The 22,568-nt window shown below is 52.6% G+C and overlaps 6 protein-coding genes across 6 annotated transcripts; 4 read left to right on the forward strand and 2 right to left on the reverse strand.

Moving 5' to 3' along the window:
• Positions 1 to 3,901: 3,901 nt before the first annotated feature.
• J4E90_005519 (uncharacterized protein) lies at positions 3,902 to 6,178 on the reverse strand (the record flags this gene model as incomplete). Its single annotated transcript, XM_051435072.1, has 1 exon — positions 3,902 to 6,178. The coding sequence occupies one exon, from the start codon at positions 6,176 to 6,178 to the stop codon at positions 3,902 to 3,904; it is 2,277 nt and encodes a 758-aa protein (XP_051291096.1).
• A 1,997-nt stretch (positions 6,179 to 8,175) lies between these two features.
• J4E90_005520 (uncharacterized protein) lies at positions 8,176 to 9,157 on the forward strand (the record flags this gene model as incomplete). Its single annotated transcript, XM_051435073.1, has 2 exons — positions 8,176 to 8,578; positions 8,631 to 9,157. The coding sequence occupies 2 exons, from the start codon at positions 8,176 to 8,178 to the stop codon at positions 9,155 to 9,157; spliced, it is 930 nt and encodes a 309-aa protein (XP_051291097.1).
• Positions 9,158 to 10,179: 1,022 nt separating this feature from the next.
• Positions 10,180 to 12,290, forward strand: J4E90_005521 (uncharacterized protein; the record flags this gene model as incomplete). Its single annotated transcript, XM_051435074.1, has 3 exons — positions 10,180 to 10,876; positions 10,944 to 11,454; positions 11,516 to 12,290. 3 exons carry the CDS (start codon positions 10,180 to 10,182, stop codon positions 12,288 to 12,290), a joined length of 1,983 nt encoding a protein of 660 aa, XP_051291098.1.
• Positions 12,291 to 12,331: 41 nt separating this feature from the next.
• Positions 12,332 to 15,818, reverse strand: J4E90_005522 (uncharacterized protein; the record flags this gene model as incomplete). The annotated part of the gene is made up of 6 exons (XM_051435075.1): positions 12,332 to 14,832; positions 14,891 to 14,908; positions 14,958 to 15,322; positions 15,383 to 15,500; positions 15,553 to 15,655; positions 15,720 to 15,818. 6 exons carry the CDS (start codon positions 15,816 to 15,818, stop codon positions 12,332 to 12,334), a joined length of 3,204 nt encoding a protein of 1,067 aa, XP_051291099.1.
• Positions 15,819 to 16,178: 360 nt separating this feature from the next.
• ATG18 (autophagy protein) lies at positions 16,179 to 17,569 on the forward strand (the record flags this gene model as incomplete). The annotated part of the gene is made up of 4 exons (XM_051435076.1): positions 16,179 to 16,224; positions 16,276 to 16,430; positions 16,479 to 16,638; positions 16,683 to 17,569. 4 exons carry the CDS (start codon positions 16,179 to 16,181, stop codon positions 17,567 to 17,569), a joined length of 1,248 nt encoding a protein of 415 aa, XP_051291100.1.
• A 588-nt stretch (positions 17,570 to 18,157) lies between these two features.
• On the forward strand, positions 18,158 to 19,372 carry J4E90_005524 (uncharacterized protein; the record flags this gene model as incomplete). Its single annotated transcript, XM_051435077.1, has 2 exons — positions 18,158 to 18,347; positions 18,405 to 19,372. 2 exons carry the CDS (start codon positions 18,158 to 18,160, stop codon positions 19,370 to 19,372), a joined length of 1,158 nt encoding a protein of 385 aa, XP_051291101.1.
• Between the last annotated feature and the right edge of the window lie 3,196 nt (positions 19,373 to 22,568).

Below are 22,568 nucleotides of genomic sequence, written 5' to 3' on the forward strand. Positions count from 1 at the left end.
ATTGGAGACACCCGCCGTTCATATGAGGCCATATGCCTGTTACCATATATTTGGTGATATGTAGGTACAATACTAATAGTGTACAGTGAATATCGCAGCCACAGAATATGGCGCCCAAACTTTCCACTCAGGACATTACAAGCGTTAGGATTCGCCGCAAAAGCAATTGAACAACCGCCCAGGCGTGCAAACAATCACGAAACCCCGACAAGTATGATGAAAGCCTCCCTTCGATATCCGATCCGACTCTTCACTATCTTGTGGAGGCGCACCTGCTTTCTCGAGCTGATAGAAGACCATCGGTCGAAACCAGGTGGTGGCTATTGCTCGCATTGCATCCATGGAACCAATTATCTTCCGCTGGCGACGGTGTACGCTGACTGGGACGTATGCACTGCTGGATCGTACTGGCTCTGTCTGACACAGTTGGTGCAGTTTGTTTCCCGTTGATCCCATGTTCTTCTAACGTTCCAAGCGCCAAAACATTGGTGGCCGGGATCGTTGCGTGCGAAATGGCAGTGTTGCATGAGTCGATACTCGTCATGGCCACACGGAAACTGGATCTTTTCGTAGAAGCACATCTCAAAGGCGCTGATGGTATGACTATCTGTCCGATCCTGTGTTCGGGAACTACGGCCATTGTCAGCTCGCTGGCCGTGGTGGAACCTGGCGAACTTACATCTAAAGCACGTGTGCGTGTCTGTCTCGTACTCGAAATCGGCGATTGTGGACACAGATTTCAGCTGGATCTTGAACAAGCTTTTGGTGTACGGAATTCCAGAAGACCGTGGAGGAAATCTGGGGAAATCTGGGGGCTGCACTTCCAAGGAGAATGTCACGAACCTTTATACGCCACCAACCCACGTCACCGCGGTCGCCATACGCTTTTCCCCACGGTCCCTTAGCCGCCATTTCCTTTGAGTAATCTCATGGACTAGAACAATACCTTGTCGCGGTGAAGTCACACACAAAACGCGCAAGCCCTCTCAAGCCGATAGATTGCTCGCCATACTGGAGACCTTGTCCAAGTTTTCCGCTCGGCGCGCACATACAGTTTTGTTGTCACAAGTCCTTTGTTACATTGCATTAGTGTGGCAGAAGCATGCACACTTCGCATCCGTAACAAAGAGGTATAGGAGTGATGCTGCAGCTACGTGAGCCTGAGACGGTCTGTATTATAATCCTGGTCCGCACAGATGCAAACTGCATCCGCAGCAGACCCTGGTCATGGATGCCGTTCCACGAGCCCGGAACTTGGTATTAGAGCCCAGTAAAAGACTACTTCAACATTCGCTATGGGCAATGACAACATCTCCCGCTAGTTCTCCGCAATCTGGTCTAAGAAGAGAGAACTGTTCTAGCTGGATCCTTCCCTTCAAATATACTGTATGCTTGAACTCCCCACATCCTACTCGGGATATGTTCGAGAGAAAACAAGATCTACCCTCCTGACAGAACTCCCGCAAAACTCAGCTGCAGCTCGACGCACGGTCGTCTCCACTACTGGAGATGTCTCCCAAGCCAATACACACCTGCCCTGACATGCATGATATTGTATCTTGAGGTATTAGCGCTTGCGAACATTCACTTACTCTCTCAGTGAAATTGCCACTGGATTGGGATATGTGAAGCGAACCATAAACGTATCAGCACACCCTCGCTTTATCCGCTTCCCCGACTGATATTTAGTACTCGAGTCGAGCAAACAGTCTTAATACAGCTACCTGCAGGTCTCGCATGAGTAGGAGGGATCATGATACACAGAATTGGCCCGCCAACCGAAACAGATGAACTGGATCTCGCTCACTACTGCACGATGTAGCAGACGAAAACTGTATGCGGGTGCGGGAGTGAACTTCCCTATTGCAGGGCACTCATGCTACGGCGAAGATCATGTCGAACCCTCGTTCACACAATTCCAAATTTCCCATCCGCTGTAAGCATGCTTCTCTCCCCGTGCGCTTCGCAATCACTAGCCGCTTCCCCGCTGTACCCCCACATCGTCGAAACACACTGGCTGTTACAACTTTGGAAATCCAAGCCATGAGCACATCTGAACACGAGTGAGCGGCACGATCGTTGAGTGGAAGTTTCGTATCACCCGGACAACGGCGTAAACCCTTTTGGTTCACGCTTGTCAATCGAGCGGTATTATGGACACCGCATCAGTAGAGCGATGCATCTACTGTCATTGGAGAACACATCTGTCCAAAATCCAACGATGATTTGACACATGAAGAAGTGACCGTTTTAAAGGGCTATAGCATGCCAACAGCACAGCAGGGCTCGCGCGGAACCGGTATTCCAACCGGCATGGAACATCACACCAAGGTATCCTTCCCTCTACCTTGCAGGCCGATGCATCCTCGTGTCACATCTGTATACAAACCACAAAAAGGAACATCGGCAAGGTCCGTCGCGTGGAAAGAGCCCGTGCTGCCCGCGAAGAGTTCGAGTCTGCAGTAATGCAGTACGCCCAACCTTTCGGCGACTTTGCTGTGACCCCAAAAGGAGACTATTCTGGGCCCTCATACGCCCAAAATGGTATAGATAAGCGATCTCAGCACGCCGTATGGTACACGTTTGAGTAACCTGACATATAACCATGGGTTGGATGAGGGAGTACGCCCAAAGGGATGAGCGCTTACTCTAGATGAGTGACTAGGTCCAACGAGACCAATCATTGGTCCTCCAAAACCGGTATGAACTGAAGCCAAGGGAAACATGTTCAAGGAGCTGTGCTGACAGCTCGTTCTTGAGCTGACCGCGTTCTCTACTCACATCGGATATGTACCATGACCGAATGTACTTACGAGTAGTTGCTACGCTGTTAGTGGAGACAAATATGGTGCAAAGAACATTGTTATGCGTTTGTGCTTTGACGATACACACTATCAAAGATGAATTAGAAGACGAGACACAGCCGACTCAAAGATACGATTGAGTGTGCTCGGTATACACGATCGATCGCCGATCGATCGCGTCTCACCGCGCGATTGCATGTTCAGACTGAGCAGTGCGATCAACTTTGTTCGAGTTTACTGACTCGAAGAGAAGCTTGAAGCAACATCACGACGCCCCTGCACCTACGGAGCTTTTACTGCGGGCGGGCGAACCCGCTTGGGCGCACCTACATGCCCGGCGACCCTTGCGGGTACTATAGTGGAGTCAGTACATGCAGGCTCCCCGTCGTTTTTTCGTTTCGTCGAAGTCGACACTGACACCACATTTCAAGGTCCACACGAGAAGTGAAACCCCGATGTTCCAATTTCGGCGCATTCTACCGAGAGAAAAAACGCTTCAGTCAGTCAGACACGCTCGGTTCAATCCGTCCAGTACCGGCACGGTTGTTTTGCCGGATGCGTCGTTTGAGCCCACTGCATACGTGGATAACAAGTACGTACGGAGCAATATAACATCCAACAATACTGTGCTATGCGTCAACAAGGTATATCATCGTCTATCACGACATACATCGTCTCGAATCCGGGTCACGCCTCTTCTGTTCTTGGGCCCACCTCAGTCGTACCGATAATCTTCCCTGTAAGACCTGCACCGAGACGGCCTAGATGGGCTACGCCAACAGGATTTAAGACAGAAGCGGAGAGTTCGAATCGAGCTGTCGAAGCAGCGGCTCCGCGGGAAGAGACGAGACTGCGGCAAGCAAAAGCGGGTACGCGTTGTGAAGTGACGGGGAACTCACCGTTCAGACTTTTCTAGGGGATAGATGGCGGGTTGAAGGTGGACACTTTGGCTGCCTGTCATGTTCAGTATCACGAAGAGTTCGGGAACATCGGGAAGGCGGGCGGTAGTGAATACATTCATAGAGAACTTAGAACAACAATTACTTTTCCATTAACATCGACGCCGTCGCTAATGCCAACAAGGAGGTTAAGTACGATCACGCTTTACCAGCCTTTCTCGCCTTCCGCGCTTGTCTCTTTTTCGCGATGATTCTTGTCCGCTGCGCCAGCTTTCCGTCTTTGCCCTTTACTGCACCGGCATCCGCGCCAGCTTCCGCAGCACCCGTACCCTGCTTTCCCTTGCCGCTGTCCTTACCCTTGCCCGCCTTCTGACCCGCAGCGCTAGAATCACGCTTGCGCTTCTTGCCTTTGGTCGCACCCGGCTCGGCATCATCGCTGTCAGCCTCGCCATCAGCCTTCGACTTTGGTGGCTCTCTGGCCTTCTCCTCGCGGTCTGAGCGCCTATTAACAACATTGGCGTTTTCGATGGCAAACTCGACAATGAGACGTTTCCGCTTGTCTGCGAGTGCTTCTTGAGCAGCCTTCTTGCTCTTTGGCGTGGGGCCAGACTTGATCTTGTAGTCCACGGCGTGGCCATTGAGCCATCGAAGACCCATGAGCGCATTTCGATGTGTGTAGTACTCGATGAATCCATATCCTCTGCTTCTTCCAGCACCAGTGTCCTCAGAAACTTTGCTACCAGCGGGCGTCTCAAAGACAACCTTGGCTTGCTTGACAATACCCTTGCCCTTCTTCTTACGCATCTTCTCTGCGACAAGCATTTCTTGACCGCCACGAATGACTTCCTCTTTGTTAAGCTTTTGTCGCTTACCCTCCTTGACATCGGCAGCAAAACCAACGACGGCGCTACGAGCAAGCTGCTTCAGGTCCTTGGATGTGATGCTGCGAGGAATGTTGCGTATGGAGAGACGAGTGAGAGATAAATGGAGCGATGGGTTCTCCTGGATTTGCTTACGGCGCATTGTTGCGCTCTCTTCGCGCATCTTGATTTCAGAGGGCGAGAGCTTCTGGTAGAGTGGCGAGTTGGACGCAATAGTTCCTTCGGAGAGAAGGTAGAGGCGACGCTTGTCTTTGTCTCGGCTAAAGCGCGAAGCAGCGCCTTCCGCTGTCAGACGCGTAGCTTCATTCTTGTCAACTGCGCGGGAGATTTGTAGGATGCGACCGTCGATGGTGTATTTGCCTGTTGGGTCGGCGTCTTCGTCTTCGAGCACAGAGTGTGTGACAGTGATGGTGGAGCCGTCCTTCTTGTCGAGGTTCTTCTTTTGTAGCTTGACACGTGGGACACCTTTAAGGCAGTTGATCATGTCTTCTTCTGCAAAGAATGAGACGAATCCTGTGCCTTTCGGTCGTTCGGTCTCGCGGTCGACCACGACACGGGCAAATCGGACGCCACCGAATTGCTGGAAGTGCTCTTTGAGACGTTCGTCGTCAACTGTGAAAGGCACATTGCGCACGAAGAGAGTGTATTCCTCACGCTTCGGTCGGTTGTCCTCTTGTTCAAGCTCCACTCCGCCATCTTCGTCATCCTCTGACATGTCCTCGTAGTCGGTGTTGCTATCGTCTTCGTCGTCGTCGCTGTCGTCCGCTTTGTCGTCGTCGTCGTCGTCGTCGTCGTCATCGGAACTGGCAGCAGAATCCTCGGCGTCTTCCATATCTTCATCTTCGTCTTCTCCGTCTGGTTTGGCATCATCTCCCTCCTGTGCAGTCTTTTGCAGGCTCTGCCATGTTTCCCGGTCCACAGCCCAGTCCACAGCGATGGGTCTTTCATCGACCTCCTTGCCGTTCAGCTCTTGTATCGCCCTCTCCGCGTTCTTCTTCCCACGTAGCGAGACGAAACCGAAACCTCTCAATTCACCATTGGGCTTCTTGGGCAGATTGACAAAGTTGACTTTGCCATAGCTTCGGAACAACTTTTGTAGATCGTCCGGCGTCTTAACGGTCCATGGCAGATTGCGAATGATCAACTTTGGTGTCTGCGCATCCTTGATCTGCTGCTCGCGCTCCGCCTTGGCCCTGTCACCAGCCCTCGGCCTCTTCTCTTCGCCTTCACGTTGTCTCGCCTCGGCAAAGTCGACCTTGATCTTCTTGCCCTTGATCTCCGTATTGTTCAGCTCCTCCTTCGCTCTTTGCGCATCTTCGACGTCGGCGAATGTTACGAAACCGTAGCTTTTCGATTCCCTGGTTTCCTTGTCCAGAACAACGAGCGCGTTCTTGATTGGGTACGATTCGGAGAAGTATTCGGTAAGGTCTTCGGTCGTAACGGTGGGCGCAAGTCCGCGAACGAAGAGTTGTCGGCGCGCAGCTTCTTTGGGCGCCGCTGTAGACGAATTGGACGGTTGCTCGGCGTCGGCGGTTGCTGTGACGGCTTCTGCTCCATCGAGCGAGAGACGCTGGCGCTTTCTTCGGGGAGCCATTGCAAATAGATGAGGCGAAAATCGTTATATGCAGTTCTGGTCTTCGGACATGCCTTGCAAAAAAAGTTCCAGTATCTCGGCGCACAGATCCACCGCGCCGGCCTTGGCGGCTGCACGGAAAAGTGGAGCCAGACCCTTCCAGCTGGAGGCCTCGACGGAGACGCCTGCGCCTGCCTCATCGTCTGCTTCCAAGCTGGATCTCCTCCCTTCAACTTCACCCACTTTCCTTCACCGTTCAGACTTGGGTCCATTCGAGTCGAATTTCGGATCGCGATCTGCTGCATGAGTTGCTTCGCCCAACTGGGGAAGCCGAGGCGTCAGCCTGCACATCCCCACTCAACCTGGGTCATGGGGACTCATATCTTCGCGCATGGCTATCTATGGTTGCACGTTACTCGAGCGATGCCGTTGTTGACACAATTTGGAGCACACAAGAGCATGCGTTTTTGAAATCCCATGCTGCCGACTCGCCACGCTATCAACGTGCATCAATCACGTAACCGCATAGGAGCTGACCTAGGTATGCTTACAACAACGGGCTGCGAGAACAACAAAGTCATGGAAGCAAAAATTGGAAATCCAGGCGCAAGTATCTTCATGATTACTCACATCAATTTGTTATCAGGGCTATCCCTTCGCGCATCACACGACTTCGCGGTCTGAACCGTAAGCCTTCACCGTTGTGGTTGCTCCAGGACGGAAACGGCCTTTTTCGGAAGATGCTCCGGTTATGTGGAATGGCCTAAATTGTGAAACGTTTCTGCTCTGAACAATTCAGTATTCCGCGGGATTGATACAGAGCGGCAGTCGTGTCCGTTGCACCTTTCCTAACGACGAGGTGTGTTGAACAGCAAGATCTGCCTTGTCTACACCCCATAGCGTTAGCACCCGGCACTCAACGTCTGCACGCAATGCCATGGATACTGCTCCTTTGACACTTCTGACACCGAAGCTACACCGGCGCAATCAAATGGCTTATCAGGCGTCGCTTAACTACTGCCCAACGTATCCTAGCCTCCCCCCGCGGCGGAGTGTGGTGCCGCCCATGTGAAGCCCATGGCACACACACAAGAGGGGTAAGCGCCGAAGAAGGATCTCTCAACATTTTGTCATCTTTCGAGAATTCAGAAAACTGTTCAACAATGTCGCGTCGAAGCTCTGGGGCAGGCGAGAGCGACGCGCTTTTGAGCGCTGGCGAGGTTATCGCATCTTCTTCTCGCAATTATTCCACAAACGATAGCACGACTCCCACCGAAGGCGATATTAGAAGAGATGGAAAGTTGCCGGGCGAGGACAAAGAGAAGCCAGTTGACCACAATAGATCTAACGACCCGGAGCGTTCACGATCTTTGGCCGAGGAAATTGGAGATGAAGGTATCTCTTTGTACGAGAAGAAATGCATGCTCATCAACCGCGAAATTGATCTCATGGGAATGGGGCGGTACCAGTGGTCGATTTGGGCGCTTTGCGGGTTCGGCTACATGATCGATTTGATGTGGGCACAAGCCTTCGGTCTCGTTCTATCGCCAATCCAACAGGAACTTGGCTTTGGTGCTGATCAGACTGGAAAGTTGTCCACTGCCTTTTCCATCGGACTCACAGCCGGTGCATTTGTGTGGGGAGTCCTCGTGGACTTGATCGGGAGAAAGGTCTCTTTTAATCTGACAGTCTTTATTGCGTGTATATTTGGGACATGCATCGGCGCCCCGAGCACTTACAACGCCATCTTGGTTCTTACAGCATTTACTGGGTTTGGTGTCGGAGGCAACATTCCCATTGACACTACAATTACCCTGGAAGCCACTCCACAGAGCAAGCGTTACCTCCTTCCGCTATTATCGATCTTCCAGCCCATTGGTGTTGTCATCTGTTCCGTCCTCGCCTACGGGTTCATCCCAAACTGGTCTTGCAGTCCAAACTTTTCGGAAGGAGATCGAGCGTTGCCTGCCTGTAGTGCTGTTGCTACAGGGGAACAGTGTTGTTCAAGAGAGGATAATATGGGATGGAGGTATCTCCTCTTCACGCTAGGGGGAATCACCATACTCGTCTTCGTCTTACGATCGGTCATTTTCACCTTCCAGGAATCGCCGAAGTTCCTCATATACCGTGGCAAGGATGCCGAAGCAATCGAGGTACTGCACACCATGGCTCAATACAACGGATCCAAATGCGACCTCGTTCTGGAGGATCTTGTATCCCTAGAGCACGAGTTTGATTCAGATCGAAGTCGTGGACCTATGCTTGGAGGTGGTGTCAAGCAGCTCAAATCTACATGGACTGAGAAACTCAAACTGGAAGGCGATCGCTTCAAGCTTCTATTCTCGAGCTTTCAGATGACAAGGTTGACGCTTTTGGTATGGTTGACGTACATATGCGATTACTGGGGTTTTACCGTTGCTGGTGAGTTCCACGCCTATCTCGCTCGATGAACATATGTTGACCTACAACGCAGGCACTTACCTCCCACAAATCCTGGCTGTGAAGAATGGCGCCCTCGACCTTTCTCTCCGCTACACCTACCGCTCTTACATCTTCATCTACCTTCCTGGAGTCCTCGGCGTTGTTCTTGGCACCTTATCTTACCGCGCATCGCGGGTTGGTCGCAAATGGACAATGGTCGTTTCTTCTGCATTGATGGGCATCTCCATCTTCCTTTTCAGCAGTGTCAACTCAGCAGCTTCGAACATAGGCTTCAATGTCATGGAGTACTTCTTCCAGTCTATGTTTAACTCCGTCTTGTATGGTTGGACACCTGAGGCCTTCCCAGCACCCATCCGAGGAACAGCTTGCGGCATCGCGAGTTTCTGGGGCAGGCTGTTTGGTATCGTCAGCCCGCTCATTGCGCAGCATCTATATGCGGGGGATGGCGCTGGAAGAGACATCAACAGCGTATTATACCTTGCTGGAGGTGTGACATTGGGCTGCGTCATCACAACGGCACTGTTGCCCAGCAATCTCGTAGGTCGACAGAGCCTGTAGAGGTGCGGATACATGAAGGGGAGGAAGCTTGTATTTCATTCAAGGCACATGGGTCCTTAGGGATCTTACATGGATGTCATGCCTCGACAGGAAAAGATTCGGACGTAGATAGGGACATTTGTGAAGCGTTCGCCACTGTAGATACCCGCTACAATACGTAGCATCCATTACTAGTACGAGACAAGCAATATATGGGTAAAGCAATCAAAACAGCGAGTGTCTCAGTCGATCTCATGTGCCCGGCCAGCCGGAAGGCTGACTTCACAGAGCTCGTGCTATTTCTCTAGTATTCGCATGTTTCTCGTTAAATTGACGTAACCCAATACGGTCCGCTTATACTCCTCAACGCCGTCGATGCTCGTATCGTCAAGATCATAACTTCGTCTTTCCTGTCACTTCTGCTCTCCTTTGTTCCATTACGTACCCACTCGCAACCGGATTGTAACCCTGACTAGCGACTTGTGGTATAGGAAACGGCGGTTTCTTCAGGTTCTGGGTGAAGAAGACTGGATGCCGTATTGCGCTGTCGTACACGGGTGTAAAGAAGGTGGCTGGTGTTTGCGGGGGACCGAAAGGTGGCATGGCTTCGATTTGGGATCGCGGTCTTACAGGATTCGTAGGCGAGCCTGAGTGTCGTGTCGTAGACTGCTGGGGGACCTGGGATGGCGCGTGGCCGGCGCGTCGTTGTTGGTGCGCGTATGAGGGTGCTGAGGACTGCTGGAGAGGCTACATCATGTCAGCAAGCATTACGGAGTTACGATAGAAAGCGGCGGACCTTTGGCCTCGAAGGCTGCAGAGTAGAGATCATGTCAGGTTGCTCGCGCGAGAACGACCCAGCCAACTCTCTATCCGTCGCAATAACGATGCGGACCCTCAGCTATCACGTACCTCGGCAGACAACGACCGCGCGCGACGTCATTCCTACTTCGTCGCGGACACGGACACTTTTCCGCTGCGGCAAACACCACCCAATCCAGACCAAATATCCACGAGCATGAGCGCAACAACATCCATCTCTCGACATGCGCAGAACGCAAGCGCTGTTCTTTGCAGCCACGCGATGCGCAAGCCTACATTCTTCACGTAGACTCTATTCCTCGCCGCCTATCGTCAAAATCGCCAATGGCACATTCTACCGCCAGCACCCTTCTTCAAAGGGCGATAATGCGCCTTCAAATCCATCATTGTTCCCCGATTTGACGCTATCTCTACCCTCTTTCTCGACACCAAATCAGCATTGGGCGATTTTGAGCCCATCTTCCGACATCCGCACCGCATTTCTACAAATACTTCGCGGCCAATTACTTTGTTTCCCTCCAACAGCGCGGTCTTTCCCTTACCTCCTCACTCCAGCCATCGCCGAGGAAAGGCCACGCCTCCGCTTCCCAGAGCGAGCCATCGAGTATGTGGGCTTTGATGTGGAGCGGAAAGCTTTCGGTGGCGCCTATCTATCAGCACGGTATGAGTCTCTGAGAGAAGATACGGACTTCACTGTTCAAAGGTACCTAACCGGTATCGTGACGATGAACCCTGGAGAAGAGGAACTAAAGGCAAAGAGTGTGGATGAAGAGGATATGACACGGGTTATGCGTGATTTAGAACTGGAGAGGTTCATCGACAAGCCGGTCAGCATGCTGAGCAATGGGCAGAGCAGACGGGCGAGGATTGCGAAAGCGCTGTTGAGTAGTCCTGAAATGCTTTGCTTGGATGCACCATTTAGTGAGTTCTGATTACATACATGCACTGTTATTACATGTTTAAGAAGAGTGAGCTGACAGCGTAACAGTTGGACTTGACCCCATCGTTACAAGGCATATCTCCAAAGTTTTGCACCGACTCGCAGAAGCTAACGCACCACGTATTGTTCTCAGTCTGAGACCGCAAGATGAAATTCCAGAATGGGTTACCCATCTCGTTTACGCAGGAGAGGATGGGAAGGTCGAAAAGATGGGGCTGAAGGAGGAGGTGCTAGGTCACCCACAGATGTATGGGCAAGCTGAAAGCATTGGGGATTCGACGCGGAGTTTCATCAACACAGAGAGAGGCGAAACAGGACGACTTCCGTCTGGAAGAGAGCACTCTACAAGATCATCGGATGCGGCAACATTGAGTCGCGATGGCCACCAAGATACCGACGATTCTGTACCCGAGATTGGCGAGGCTATCGTCGAAATGCAAGGGGTACGCATAGCTTACGGCCAGAACTCAGTCTTGGGAGATTGGCAACAGGACATCGACGGGTTATCACAATCCGGGCTGCACTGGAACGTCCATCGGAATCAACGCTGGGGTATATTGTAAGTATCCATGTACAAAACACGTGTGAGGCATATATTAACTTCGTACTCCTACATCTAGCGGTGCCAACGGCTCTGGCAAGACTACACTTCTATCGCTCGTAACATCAGACCACCCACAGACCTACTCGGCGCCCGTCAAACTCTTCCAACGCTCGCGTTTGCCCGAACCCGGTGTCCCCGGTATCACCATATTCGAAATCCAGTCACGAATGGGTCATGCGAGTCCGGAAGTCCATGCCCTGTTTCCGAAGAGACTCAGATTGAGGACGGTGTTGGAAAGTGCATGGGCGGATACACCAATTACAAAGCCAAGACTAGATGATGAAGCGAGGAAGAGAGTTGAAGCTTGCTTGAGATGGTTTGAAGCTGAACTTAGACCTGGCTTCAGTGGTGACGGAAGTGCGAGTCTGGATTGGGCATCTGACACTCTATTCGGTGAGGTATCGTTCTCCGCTCAACGTGTACTCCTCTTCTTGCGCGCCACGATCCGAAACCCCGACATCGTTATCCTCGATGAGGCGTTCAGTGGCATGGACGACCTCGTTCGCGACAAGTGTCTTCTGTTCCTTAGTCACGGTCAGGGTATGGAGCTTGTATTCTCTGACAGTGGCTTGAAACCGGTGAAATGGGAAGGTGAGGTTGTGGTTCCAGGATTGCAAGAACATCAGGCCCTACTTTGTGTCAGTCATAGTAAGCATGAAGTACCTGGGTGTATACGAGAGTGGGTTTGCCTGCCTGAACCAGGCACAGGACCACCAAGGTTTGGCCGATTTGATGGGCCTGTGGAGCTGGATGCGGGACGGTGGAACGAAGTGTGGAATGAAAAGCACTAGATTTTGACACCATCGTATTTGAATCAAAGCATATATACTATCTACTGTTGGTGCTCCTTCATGACTTCCTTCCTCTTCTCTCCAAGCTTATCCGACCGCTCCAGAATCTCACCAGCCAGTCTCTCCAGATAAAACTTGGAGACGTCGACTGGTAGATCCTTGAATGCTCTGACAATCTTCTCCACATCTCTTCTCCCATTCTCATATGCTTGCAGGTCCCTGTTACCATATACGTCTTTCCCAGCCGCGTATCCTTTCTCCAAGCCCTTCCAGAACACATTGACTGCCACGCTCACGCCATCTTCCGGCGTAGCTGTATGACTCCACATGGGTGGTATGAATAAGACATCACCAGGCTTGAGTGAAGCAATGTGCGGATGAGTGCGCCGAAGCCTTTGGTCTTTGGACGTCAGGACATCAATATTGGAAGACGAGCCCCCAGGAGGGAAGCCTAATAGAGAAACATCGGTAGGTGGGTAGAGAAATAGCGTTTTTGAACCGCGGACTTGACACAGAATGTTGGATAGAACATCGTAGTGTAGCCATAAGGTCACGGGCCCTGAGATGCGAAGGGGCGAGCTGTGGTAATTTTCCTCGACTAGATTGCATACGTCTGGTACGCGGAAGTCATCGGATATAGTCGGAAAGTCATCTTCGAGTTTGGTGGGCAGCTTGTTTGGCTGGCTTGAAGATATAGCACGAAGATATTCGTGAGACCCTTCTGCGATACCGTCTAGGAAATCTGCCACTGATTTCTTGACGTATGAGAAGTTTTTGTCCTTGAACGTCATACGGTCTGATGTGCATTCATGAATGACAAGTTCTCTCTCTGGACCAAGCTTTTCTTTCAGATAGTCAAGTGTCCAAAGGTCTGTGCACGGGCCGATATCGAGGCCTTCGATGATGGCCGGTTTTGACGTAGCCGCCAGCTTCGCAAAGTCATCTGACAACTGAATCTGCACCCTTGCGATCTCGGTAGTACGTGCAGTAGTAGTAGGTCTCTTCTCCACACCACCTTTCTGTCGCCGACCTTTGGGTCCTGTTCCAGTCGCGTTCGCTTGTGTTGTGCCTGCTGTGCCTGCTGTGCCGCTGATCTGACTCGGCACAGCGCGACGCCACGACTTGGCCCCTTGCGCATTGTCAGGAAGGATGACGATCGGGTCTTCATTCCAGTAACTTCCCATTGAGAAACAGACTGCCCCTCCTCCTGCAAGCACAATCTCGCCTCGAGAGGTTGAAACGGCCCCTACACCCACTAGCAAAGGCCATGTCGTTGGCGGCAAGGCCTGCATACTGGGATGCTCCACCTCGATGGTCGTGCCCTTGCATGTTAAGAGCAGGAAGTCGTCTGATAGAGAGTGGATATGCTTCTTTGAAACACCTCCAATCAACAGCAGAGAATCGTTCCACGGAACTAGACTGGCACCTATACGCGCGTATGCAGAGTTCTCCAAGCTGCTGCGAACGTCATTGGTGCGGTCCTTAAAGTTGAGCCTAGGTGTTGGTGTGGCGGAAATGGACCACTCCCACACCGCGTCTTGTACGACCACGCCGCTCTCGTCTTGTCCACCTGTCAGCAACCCCCAATCTTGAGCAAAATCGATCGTGGACATCGCGGCGGCGAAGCGTGCAGACGGGCGCGGTCCGTCGACGGGAATGCTGTTCCATCCGCCGTTGGCAGTCCATAAGGCACAGTAGTGTTCGGCATCGAGTACTGTGCCGTCACTGGCTTTGCCACCAAAGACAAAGACGCCATGGATCTGTGATTCCCCACTTCCTAGTACAACAGAAACAGCAGAATGGCGGTACCGGGCTGGCATCAGGTCGTCCACTTTGGCCCAAGCTCCCTGGTTGAAGAGCCAGCAATCTGCATAAGCCTGGGTGGGCGATCCGCGGCCTCCGACCAACAACGCTTCACCGTTGCGCATTGATGTGATAGTATGGCATACGCGGGCAGCAGGCAGCAAGCCACAAGGCTGGATGGTACGATCCCCGTTATGATCCTCCCGCGTCAATGTGTCCATATCGGCGAGACGGGCTTGCGTCCCTTGACCTCCGTGGAAGGCCACAGAGTCCTTGTCGAAAGCGAAAGCTGCTGTGAAACGACGTGGCGTCACGGCACCACCACCCGATAATTTCAAGGTGTGAAGGGTAACACTTCCCGTATCAGCGGCTTTCCTGCACCCTGTGGTGGCTGTTGCCTCGCCATAGGCTAACTCAGTCGGTCCACTTTGCTCTGCATTTGAAGCGACGAGTAGGAAGTAATGACCCCCAAAGAGCGCAAACTCTTCCCACTCGTCAAACGGCTCCACTGCATTCAGCCCGCGTCTAAGGGTGGGAGGGGTAAAGCTATCATCAGACCATAGATCCCACAGATTGCGGGCCATGGTTATTGTGGGCCATCCTGCATTACGGAAACGAGCGGCTTGCTGGTTAAGTGATGAATGCAACTTAACCGCGTTGATTGATGCTTGTAGCTTGTCGAAGTGAGACAGCATTGTCTTGGCAAAGGGATGAGCTGGGCCTTGCGGAAGGTACTGTTCTATGCAGTATGAAGTCAGTATAAGCGAACTGGTACATACACATGAAGGAATGAATACCTAGTATGCAGAAGCGAGCTACAGATGTTAGCATAGCTTATGGGCAGGGTTTGACGAATCTGCATACCGTCTTCGATAGTACTAGCCCACTGTATGAGAGCATCAGAGTCCTTTAGCGGCATGTAGGTCACAGACACTTCGGCGACGAACAGGATTGAAGACGAGGGGACATCGAATTCGGCCCGCAGAAGTCGTTCGAGTGTGGCAAGGTCTTTCAGATCGCATCCCAGAGCCATGTAGCTGTCGCTACGAAGATATACAGGCTGTTCGGACTGACGGAGTTTGGTCCTGAGCAAGGCGTCTCGAAGAAGACCATTGCTAAGCATGGTATCTCTCTTGCGTTGCATCAATTGTGGATAGTCGACGTCGACGAATGTAGATGATTGCGTGAGGGCCGGATATCTGTGCCAAAACTGGAAAGGCAAGGGATCACTTTCCGGACTTAGTAGCTTCTCACTGTGTTAGAGTCGAGACGACGGATGTCTTACTCACTATCCACATCCTAGGTTCACCACAATCTTGGGCTTTCCGTTCTCTTCTTCGAGAAAACGACGGACTACTTGTTCAATAGCATGCATTCGTAGCCAATACCCGCGATTAATCAACGGATCTGAAGGGCATCAGTCCATGTCTCAGGTGCAGGTGGTATCGAAGTGACGTACTGCGTCGAACGAACTTTGGTACAAAAGGCTCATAAAAGTCAGGCTCATTGCTGAGATAGAGTTTCGATACGCTTCTCTTGGACACAATGCTGCTGTCATTCGTCTGACATTGATATTAGTCCAGTGGCTACGAGGATGCTATGGGCGGAAGAGGCTGGGGACCTCACGTTCATGATATCCACATCTCTTCTCTCGCGCAGGGATTTCTGGTTACCCTTGCGCTTTGCAGCAGCCTTCTTGGAGCGCATCTTGGCGTCTTTGGCCATGTTCAGGTCTTCACGATGGGGTGGCCATGGTCTTGGGAGAGGAATGCTTTTTGGAGCACCAGCCACTACGCGGGGCTAAGCTGACGTCGGCATCCCTGCATGGGCGCGTGAACCATCGTCAGACGGCGGTAGCTGCAACCTACGACCAGGCGCAGGCTATCTTTTTCTATCACTTGCACCGGCGTATACACGCATCGCTATCGGCATCGCAATCGCTCGGGCCTGCGATTACCTTTGCGCACCCGCTTGTAGGGCTTGGACCCCCGCGAACGGCGGCCAACAGCTGCACCGAGCTATCACGCGGATAGTCCCCAGCCCTCGCAGCACCCGGAACCACGCAGCCAACGCCAGACTCCAGCGATGAATTTCGTAACCTTCAACCAGGACCACAGCCATCTAGGCGTCGGTATGCGCCCTGTCTGCTACCCGCCCAATATATACTAACCTAATCGCACAGGCACGCCCAATGGCTACCGCATATACACCACCGACCCGTTTAACAAGCAGTCCGAGTCGCGCGAGGGAGATGTCTCCAGCCTCGAGATGCTCTTCTCCACGTCGCTGGTAGCCCTCACGCTGTCGCCACGCGTGCTGCGCATACAAAACACCAAGGTTCGTCGGACAGGCGACTCTGGCCAGGCACGCACTGACAAGCACAAGAGGCACTCGACCATATGTGAGATGACATTCCGGACGGCCATCCTCGCCATGCGCATGAACAGGAAACGCATCGTCGTCGTGCTCGAGTCGGAACTCTACATCTACGATATAAGCAACCTGCAGATGCTCAAGACGGAGAAGACGTCGCCTAATCCTAATGGTACGTCGCAAGAAGCAGCACTTCACACATACTGACTGGCATAGCGATATGCGCTCTCTCAGCATCGTCCGAGAACAACTACCTTGTGTATCCGCTACCCACCAAAGCCGCACCCGCTACCTTCCAGCCGCCTTCGCACGCGCCGCCCAAAGCCGATCACATCGCACCCACAAGCGGAGAAGTCCTTATATACGATGCTACGAAGATGGAGGCAGTCAACGTGATTGAGGCGCACAACTCTCCACTCTCTTGCATTGCGCTGAACAGCGATGGTACCCTGCTAGCGACGGCATCGGAAAAGGGCACCATCATCCGCGTCTTCTCCATACCCGATGCGCAGAAGCTGTACCAGTTCCGGAGAGGCTCCATCCCGGCCAGGATATACAGCATGTCTTTCAACTCGACATCGACCTTGCTTAGTGTATCGTCGGCGACCGAGACTGTCCACATCTTCCGCTTAGGAGCGCCCAACAGCAGAAGTAATAGCGTATCTTCTGGGCCTAGCAAGCCCATGGGCGCGTCCCATGCACGTAGCGGAAGTCGAACGAGCCAAGAGACAGCGGATGAATTCGGTGCCAGCATAGCAGATGTATCGACTCCGGAGCGGAAACCCATCAATCCCACTTTTGGGAGCTTGATTCGACGCACATCGCAGACCGTTGGAAAGTCCTTCGCCGCTACCGTCGGCGGATACTTACCCAGCGCTGTAGCAGAGATCTGGGAGCCCTCGCGCGACTTTGCGTGGGTCAAGATACCACGCTCTCCGACAAGCTCTTCCACGGGACCTGTGAGGAATGTGGTAGCGCTGAATAATAACGGTCCTCAGGTTATGGTAGTTACCAGTGAAGGCAACTACTATGTGTTCAACGTGGACTTGGAGAAGGGAGGCGAGGGTACACTGTACAAACAGTACTCGTATGTTGTCCGTTAGTGTACTGCCTTTTGATACCTGCTAACGTTGACTGCAGCCTTCTTGAACCGAACGAACTCGCAGCAAGCAACTCACAGGATTTGCCGGAATAGATATCCCACCACATGGCCCGATGCACTTTCCTTTAAGCCTCTTATTCTTCTTCTTGCATTGCCTCTGGCGTATTTGGTCCCACATTATTCCCCACGGGTTGGCGCACATGCCTTTGGAGTAGCACGATAGTCTTGATTTACGCATAGGTGCATACTGAGCATTCCCATGGCTCGGCAATATTACTTGCTTTTTGCGGAAACTTTGATCTCGACAGTGATGTCATGCAAGTAGTACAGTAGAGAGATTATCGAATCTGGCGCTTGCATCGTGCATGAACAGATATCGTGCATTGCTCTAGCGCGTTCCCGTGCCCCGCCCACGCGTCATTGGCCGCTGCCTGAACTCCAACCATAGTGCATTTATTTCCATCGGCCTTGAAACTTCTTCACACCACTACGCTTCTATAAACCATACACGAGCTATAACTACCTTCACGAATCCCTTCATCCACTCCGCGAAACTTCGACGACTACAACGCACCCGGGATCCGTAAAGATGGTACACCAGAATACTTCGGGCAACCCGCTAAGCTCGGGTTCGCTCGCGCTGTTCATGGCAACGTCGCTACCAAAAGGCGAATCTTCACAGCTCAAGAATGGCACCGCAGCCGTCGCACTAGCAGTACACGCCGGCATGCTTGCTGTTGGCTTCCGCCTGATCGGGCTGGGCGAAGACGAGCGCATAGGTAAGCACCCATCTCATTCACCCTTACCTTTACACGTCATAACTCGGGAACTTATAGAAGCGCACGCAGACGCCGAAAACCCAGAGTCGTTACCGAAGGAATGGAATGCGTCATCCTCATACGCTTTCAGATACGCCCACGCGCAATCAGCCATGGAGTACCTCGTCAAGGTCAATAGGTTGGGAGGCAAAGCTGTCGTATACGCTCTCGCGCTCGGCGATGACAAGACCACACATTTCGAAGTCACGACCAAGGACTACATATCCGAATCACAATTACCATTCAGCGTGTCTGAAGATATATCAACGGAGCAGGTGTCGGAGAAGGTGCAAGAACTGTTCATCTCGCCAGGCAGGCTGAACGACCTCGGCTCGCTCCTCAAGATATCTGTCATACAGAAGCTGGCACCCGGGCTGAACAAGCCAGGCTACGAGGAGGGCAACACCGACCGGGAGCGCACCCCTACAGCGGATCGGCAAGAACCACAACGAGGGGGACCCGCAAACCCACGGCAGCCCCCCACCGAACCGGAGCCCGCACGACCATACCCTTTCAACGATCCTCTCGCCGCACAGCCAGGCTCGGGGCGGCATCTACCAGAACCCATACCTGGCTTTGACGACGAGTTGGGCATGAACAGACAGCCCGGTCGCATGCCCGGTAACAACCCCATCAACATTGGGCATGACGATTTATATCCACAGGGTCTCGGACCTAATGATCCCCTTCGGCCACACCTAGCAGGAGGGCTGCCACGACCCGGCGGTTTTGGCGGCGGCGGGATGCATCCCACCTTCGATGATCCGCTGTTTCGCGGTCAAGGCGGACAGGGTGGATATGATCCCAGAGCACCTCCGGGGGCGCGTTACGACCCTCTAGGACCAGGCGATCCACTCAGAGAGGACAGAGGGAGAGGTCCTATGTTCCCAGGCGGGGGCGGCTTTGGAGGGCCTGGTGGTTTCGGCGGAGCAGGTGGACGACCGCCGAATCCATTCGGTGGCTTTGGTGATGGAGACTTCATCTAAGCACCCAACAAAAGATTGGCGACTGGCAGAAGCGATAGGTGAAGAAGAGAGGACGAACAATTCACGAATGACGATTAACACGGCAGTATGATACGGCGTAGTAGTTGACGTGCATGCGGCACAGGCAGGGCAGTGCTGCACCGCCTCAACACTGCATCTCGGTGCTTGCGCAGGTACGATATGTAGATGAACATGTATTATATTTAGAACGACATACGTCAATACCCATCATGACAGTTCCATATCGAAGTCTTTCTGATTGTTCATGCGATCAGCGAAACCCATCGAGCGTCAGTGCTGGGGCTTAGATTCCTCACCCACTTCAAGATACCAACGATGAATGCAGGCGAAGCAAGACCAGCGCTTCTAACAATACCGATGCCTGGACTCATGCGCCCTTCATCGAAGTAAAGTTTGAGTGGACAGGCGTCTCCCAGACGATATTCTAGCCTTGGGATCCCAGCCGCCAGCAGAAGTTTCGCAAATGCCTCAAGGCATTCCGGTGAGCATCGTCACTGACTCTCGCTGCCTGGCAATAACTCAGCTTCTGCCGAATACCAAGCGGAGGTGTATGTGATGAGGTAGAGTCACTTGGCCGTAAGATATGCCTGCCAGTACCTGAAGTCAAGGTTTCCATGACCAACGAAACATCCATTGGTATCTGCAAGGCATGCTATAATCGTGTCTAGACTGTGGTGTAACACGGTACGCATGAAAGATATAGTGTATCATCACGGAATGGTCCTTCACTGTACAGCTGCAAGGAGCCTGGGTGTTGTGATTGGAAGCAACGAGACCTCTCGCTTGTACCGGGCCGCCACTGTGCAGGCCCTGGTCGTTCGAAAAGCTACCTCACCGTCATCAAAGACAGAGATTCAGGCGGTGAAGCATGCTCTCGCAGTGATGGCTGGTCTCGGTCACTCTGGCCTTTCGCTTGTCACGAACTCACATGTTACATTCTAATCTTGCTATGCAGTCAGTGCAGTAGTCTAACCCGCTGGATACTTCCAAGGCTCCTGTCTGCATGACAGAAGCACATCGTACCAGAAGCAGGCTCCTGCGTAAAGCTAGGAAACCCCATGTACAAGGAACGAGATACGTAGGTGGTTATGTTGTTTCACCGCACAATCTATGTCTTTTGGGGAAGAAGAGGCGAATCAAGCTACTACCTGCCTACTCCTTAGCTCCTCCCAAAGTCCTATACACATGGGCGAGCTTTTTGATGGTGTCTGAGAGCTTGATTAGGGAATAAGAGACGAGCTTCACGTCATGGCACTACCAGCCGTCTGCTAGTCACCTTAGTTTTGCGCCGACACAGACTCGCGACGCGAATGGTGGCTTACTGACTCGCTTTGAACATACAGTGGGAGTATCAACCATGGGCTCACCTTGGCCTATTTACCACATCGTTGCGTCGCACATATACGGCTGAGACCAAAGGATCACCCTGACTGTGGTGGCGACCGACTGTATACTGCCGGTGGCTCTACCAGCGGCTGATGTCTCGTCGATGGTGGCTCATGGTCGACTTAGGCAGCGTCGCAGTACCTACTTTTCTGTATCTAGCATGTTTTCCCCAGTATCAAGCGTCATATGGTGTGATACTGGGAAACAACGTTTGATGTCAAATAGCGTGGGGTCTGAAAGCGCGCTTCCGGCGCACGGGCGTTCGGGGAGCGCGAAGAACGACCTCAGCGATTGACCTGATGTTGCGGGCTGAAGACATGTGCGGTAAAGCTCGTAACGATAATCGGCGGCGTAGTGTCTGGAGGATTGTCGCACTTTGCGTCAGCCACTGCGGAGAGCTGATGCGTCTTACCTGCTTCCAGAAAGCAGCCTCACCCGTGAGGCACAGAAGCTTACCTTCACATCCTCATGATCCTACGAAGTCTTCTCGACCCATCTCCCCTCTTTTTTCGGCCCTGATTGAATACACTCCGAAAGGCGCCAAGGGCACATCGTCTCGCCCTCCGAGCCAATCAGTAGGAAAAGTGCGAGTACCATGCACAATTGATCTTTACCCACATGGACCGGTCACAGTGACAATCCAGCACGGGAGCAGACAGCCTACAGACATGGGAGATTCGGATGCCGGCATCCTTCTTACTTGCTGAGGCCTGTCTGCCGTGGGCCGTCGCAGGTCACGGCGTCTAAGCGCGAACGGCTGAACCGTTGAGAGGGTAAATTTACCGCCATTCGAGACCAGTGTTAGCAAGTATAATCGACTTGTCACTTTCCTGTTTCGCATGTCTCCTGCCTAGACAGGCCAATATGCGTTCACCTATCCCGCTCGAATTATGCAAATATCCATCTTTTTGTCTCATCCCACCGGCCTAAATAGGGCTAAATGCATGGCGGTTGCTGATAACACTGGTGTGATGCCGGTCGGCGGGCGGCTGACGCGTAATCAATGGCCACGAGAAGGCACAGTTCATCACACGTTGTGGCAACGGGCATATGCAGGATGGGGGATGGAGGATGCCATTTCTCAAATTGCAAAGATGGCGTCGATCCGGGTGTGACCGCTGTCGCATATTTGCTCTTGCCTGAGTTGGATTGTTGGACTGCAGGGATTTCGTGTTGGTCTCCTACCTCTCGGCTTCGTTTCGCTGCATTTTTTTATCCACAAGGAACGCTTTGTATAGCTCGGTAAGATTTGTCCTGCAAGAAGCATCCTGCCGGAGTCGTGGACATGCGCGTGCCGGCGTCGTTGGTCGGAATTTCGTATCGATTGGTGTGACAGCGTGTCTGAGCGCCGAGAGATCGCTACCAGTCTGCTGGATGTGCTGTCATCTGCAATGCAGCTTGCGAGCATCATAGCTCGACATCGCCGTCTAGTCATTTGTGTTTTCGATGCTCGTACGATTTTCAGGCAGGAAGTCAGGGTTGTGCTTCCCCGCAAGCGAGATGAGGAGATCCAGGCTTATCCCCCGCGGAGGGTTCTTGTCTGCGCTCGGTTTGCGTTCATCGTTTGCTATGATCGGGCGGCGCAGCTTCGCGCCCACTAAGTCGACGATCTCGGCGAATCGGCCGTTTGTGGACAGCAAACGCTTGCGGGAGTTTCCAGTTGCCGCACCGATCTGGCTGTGCCTCACCGTTGTGAGATTGCAGAAAGGGGGCCGGGGGACGCGGACGATATGCATCTCTCATCATTTCTGTTTGACATTTGAGGCTCAACGACAAGGCTGCTTCTGCA

The sequence above is a fragment of the Alternaria incomplexa genome (assembly GCF_024043165.1).
Source record: "Alternaria incomplexa strain BMP 0042 chromosome Unknown scaffold_7, whole genome shotgun sequence".
NCBI lineage: Eukaryota > Fungi > Ascomycota > Dothideomycetes > Pleosporales > Pleosporaceae > Alternaria > Alternaria incomplexa.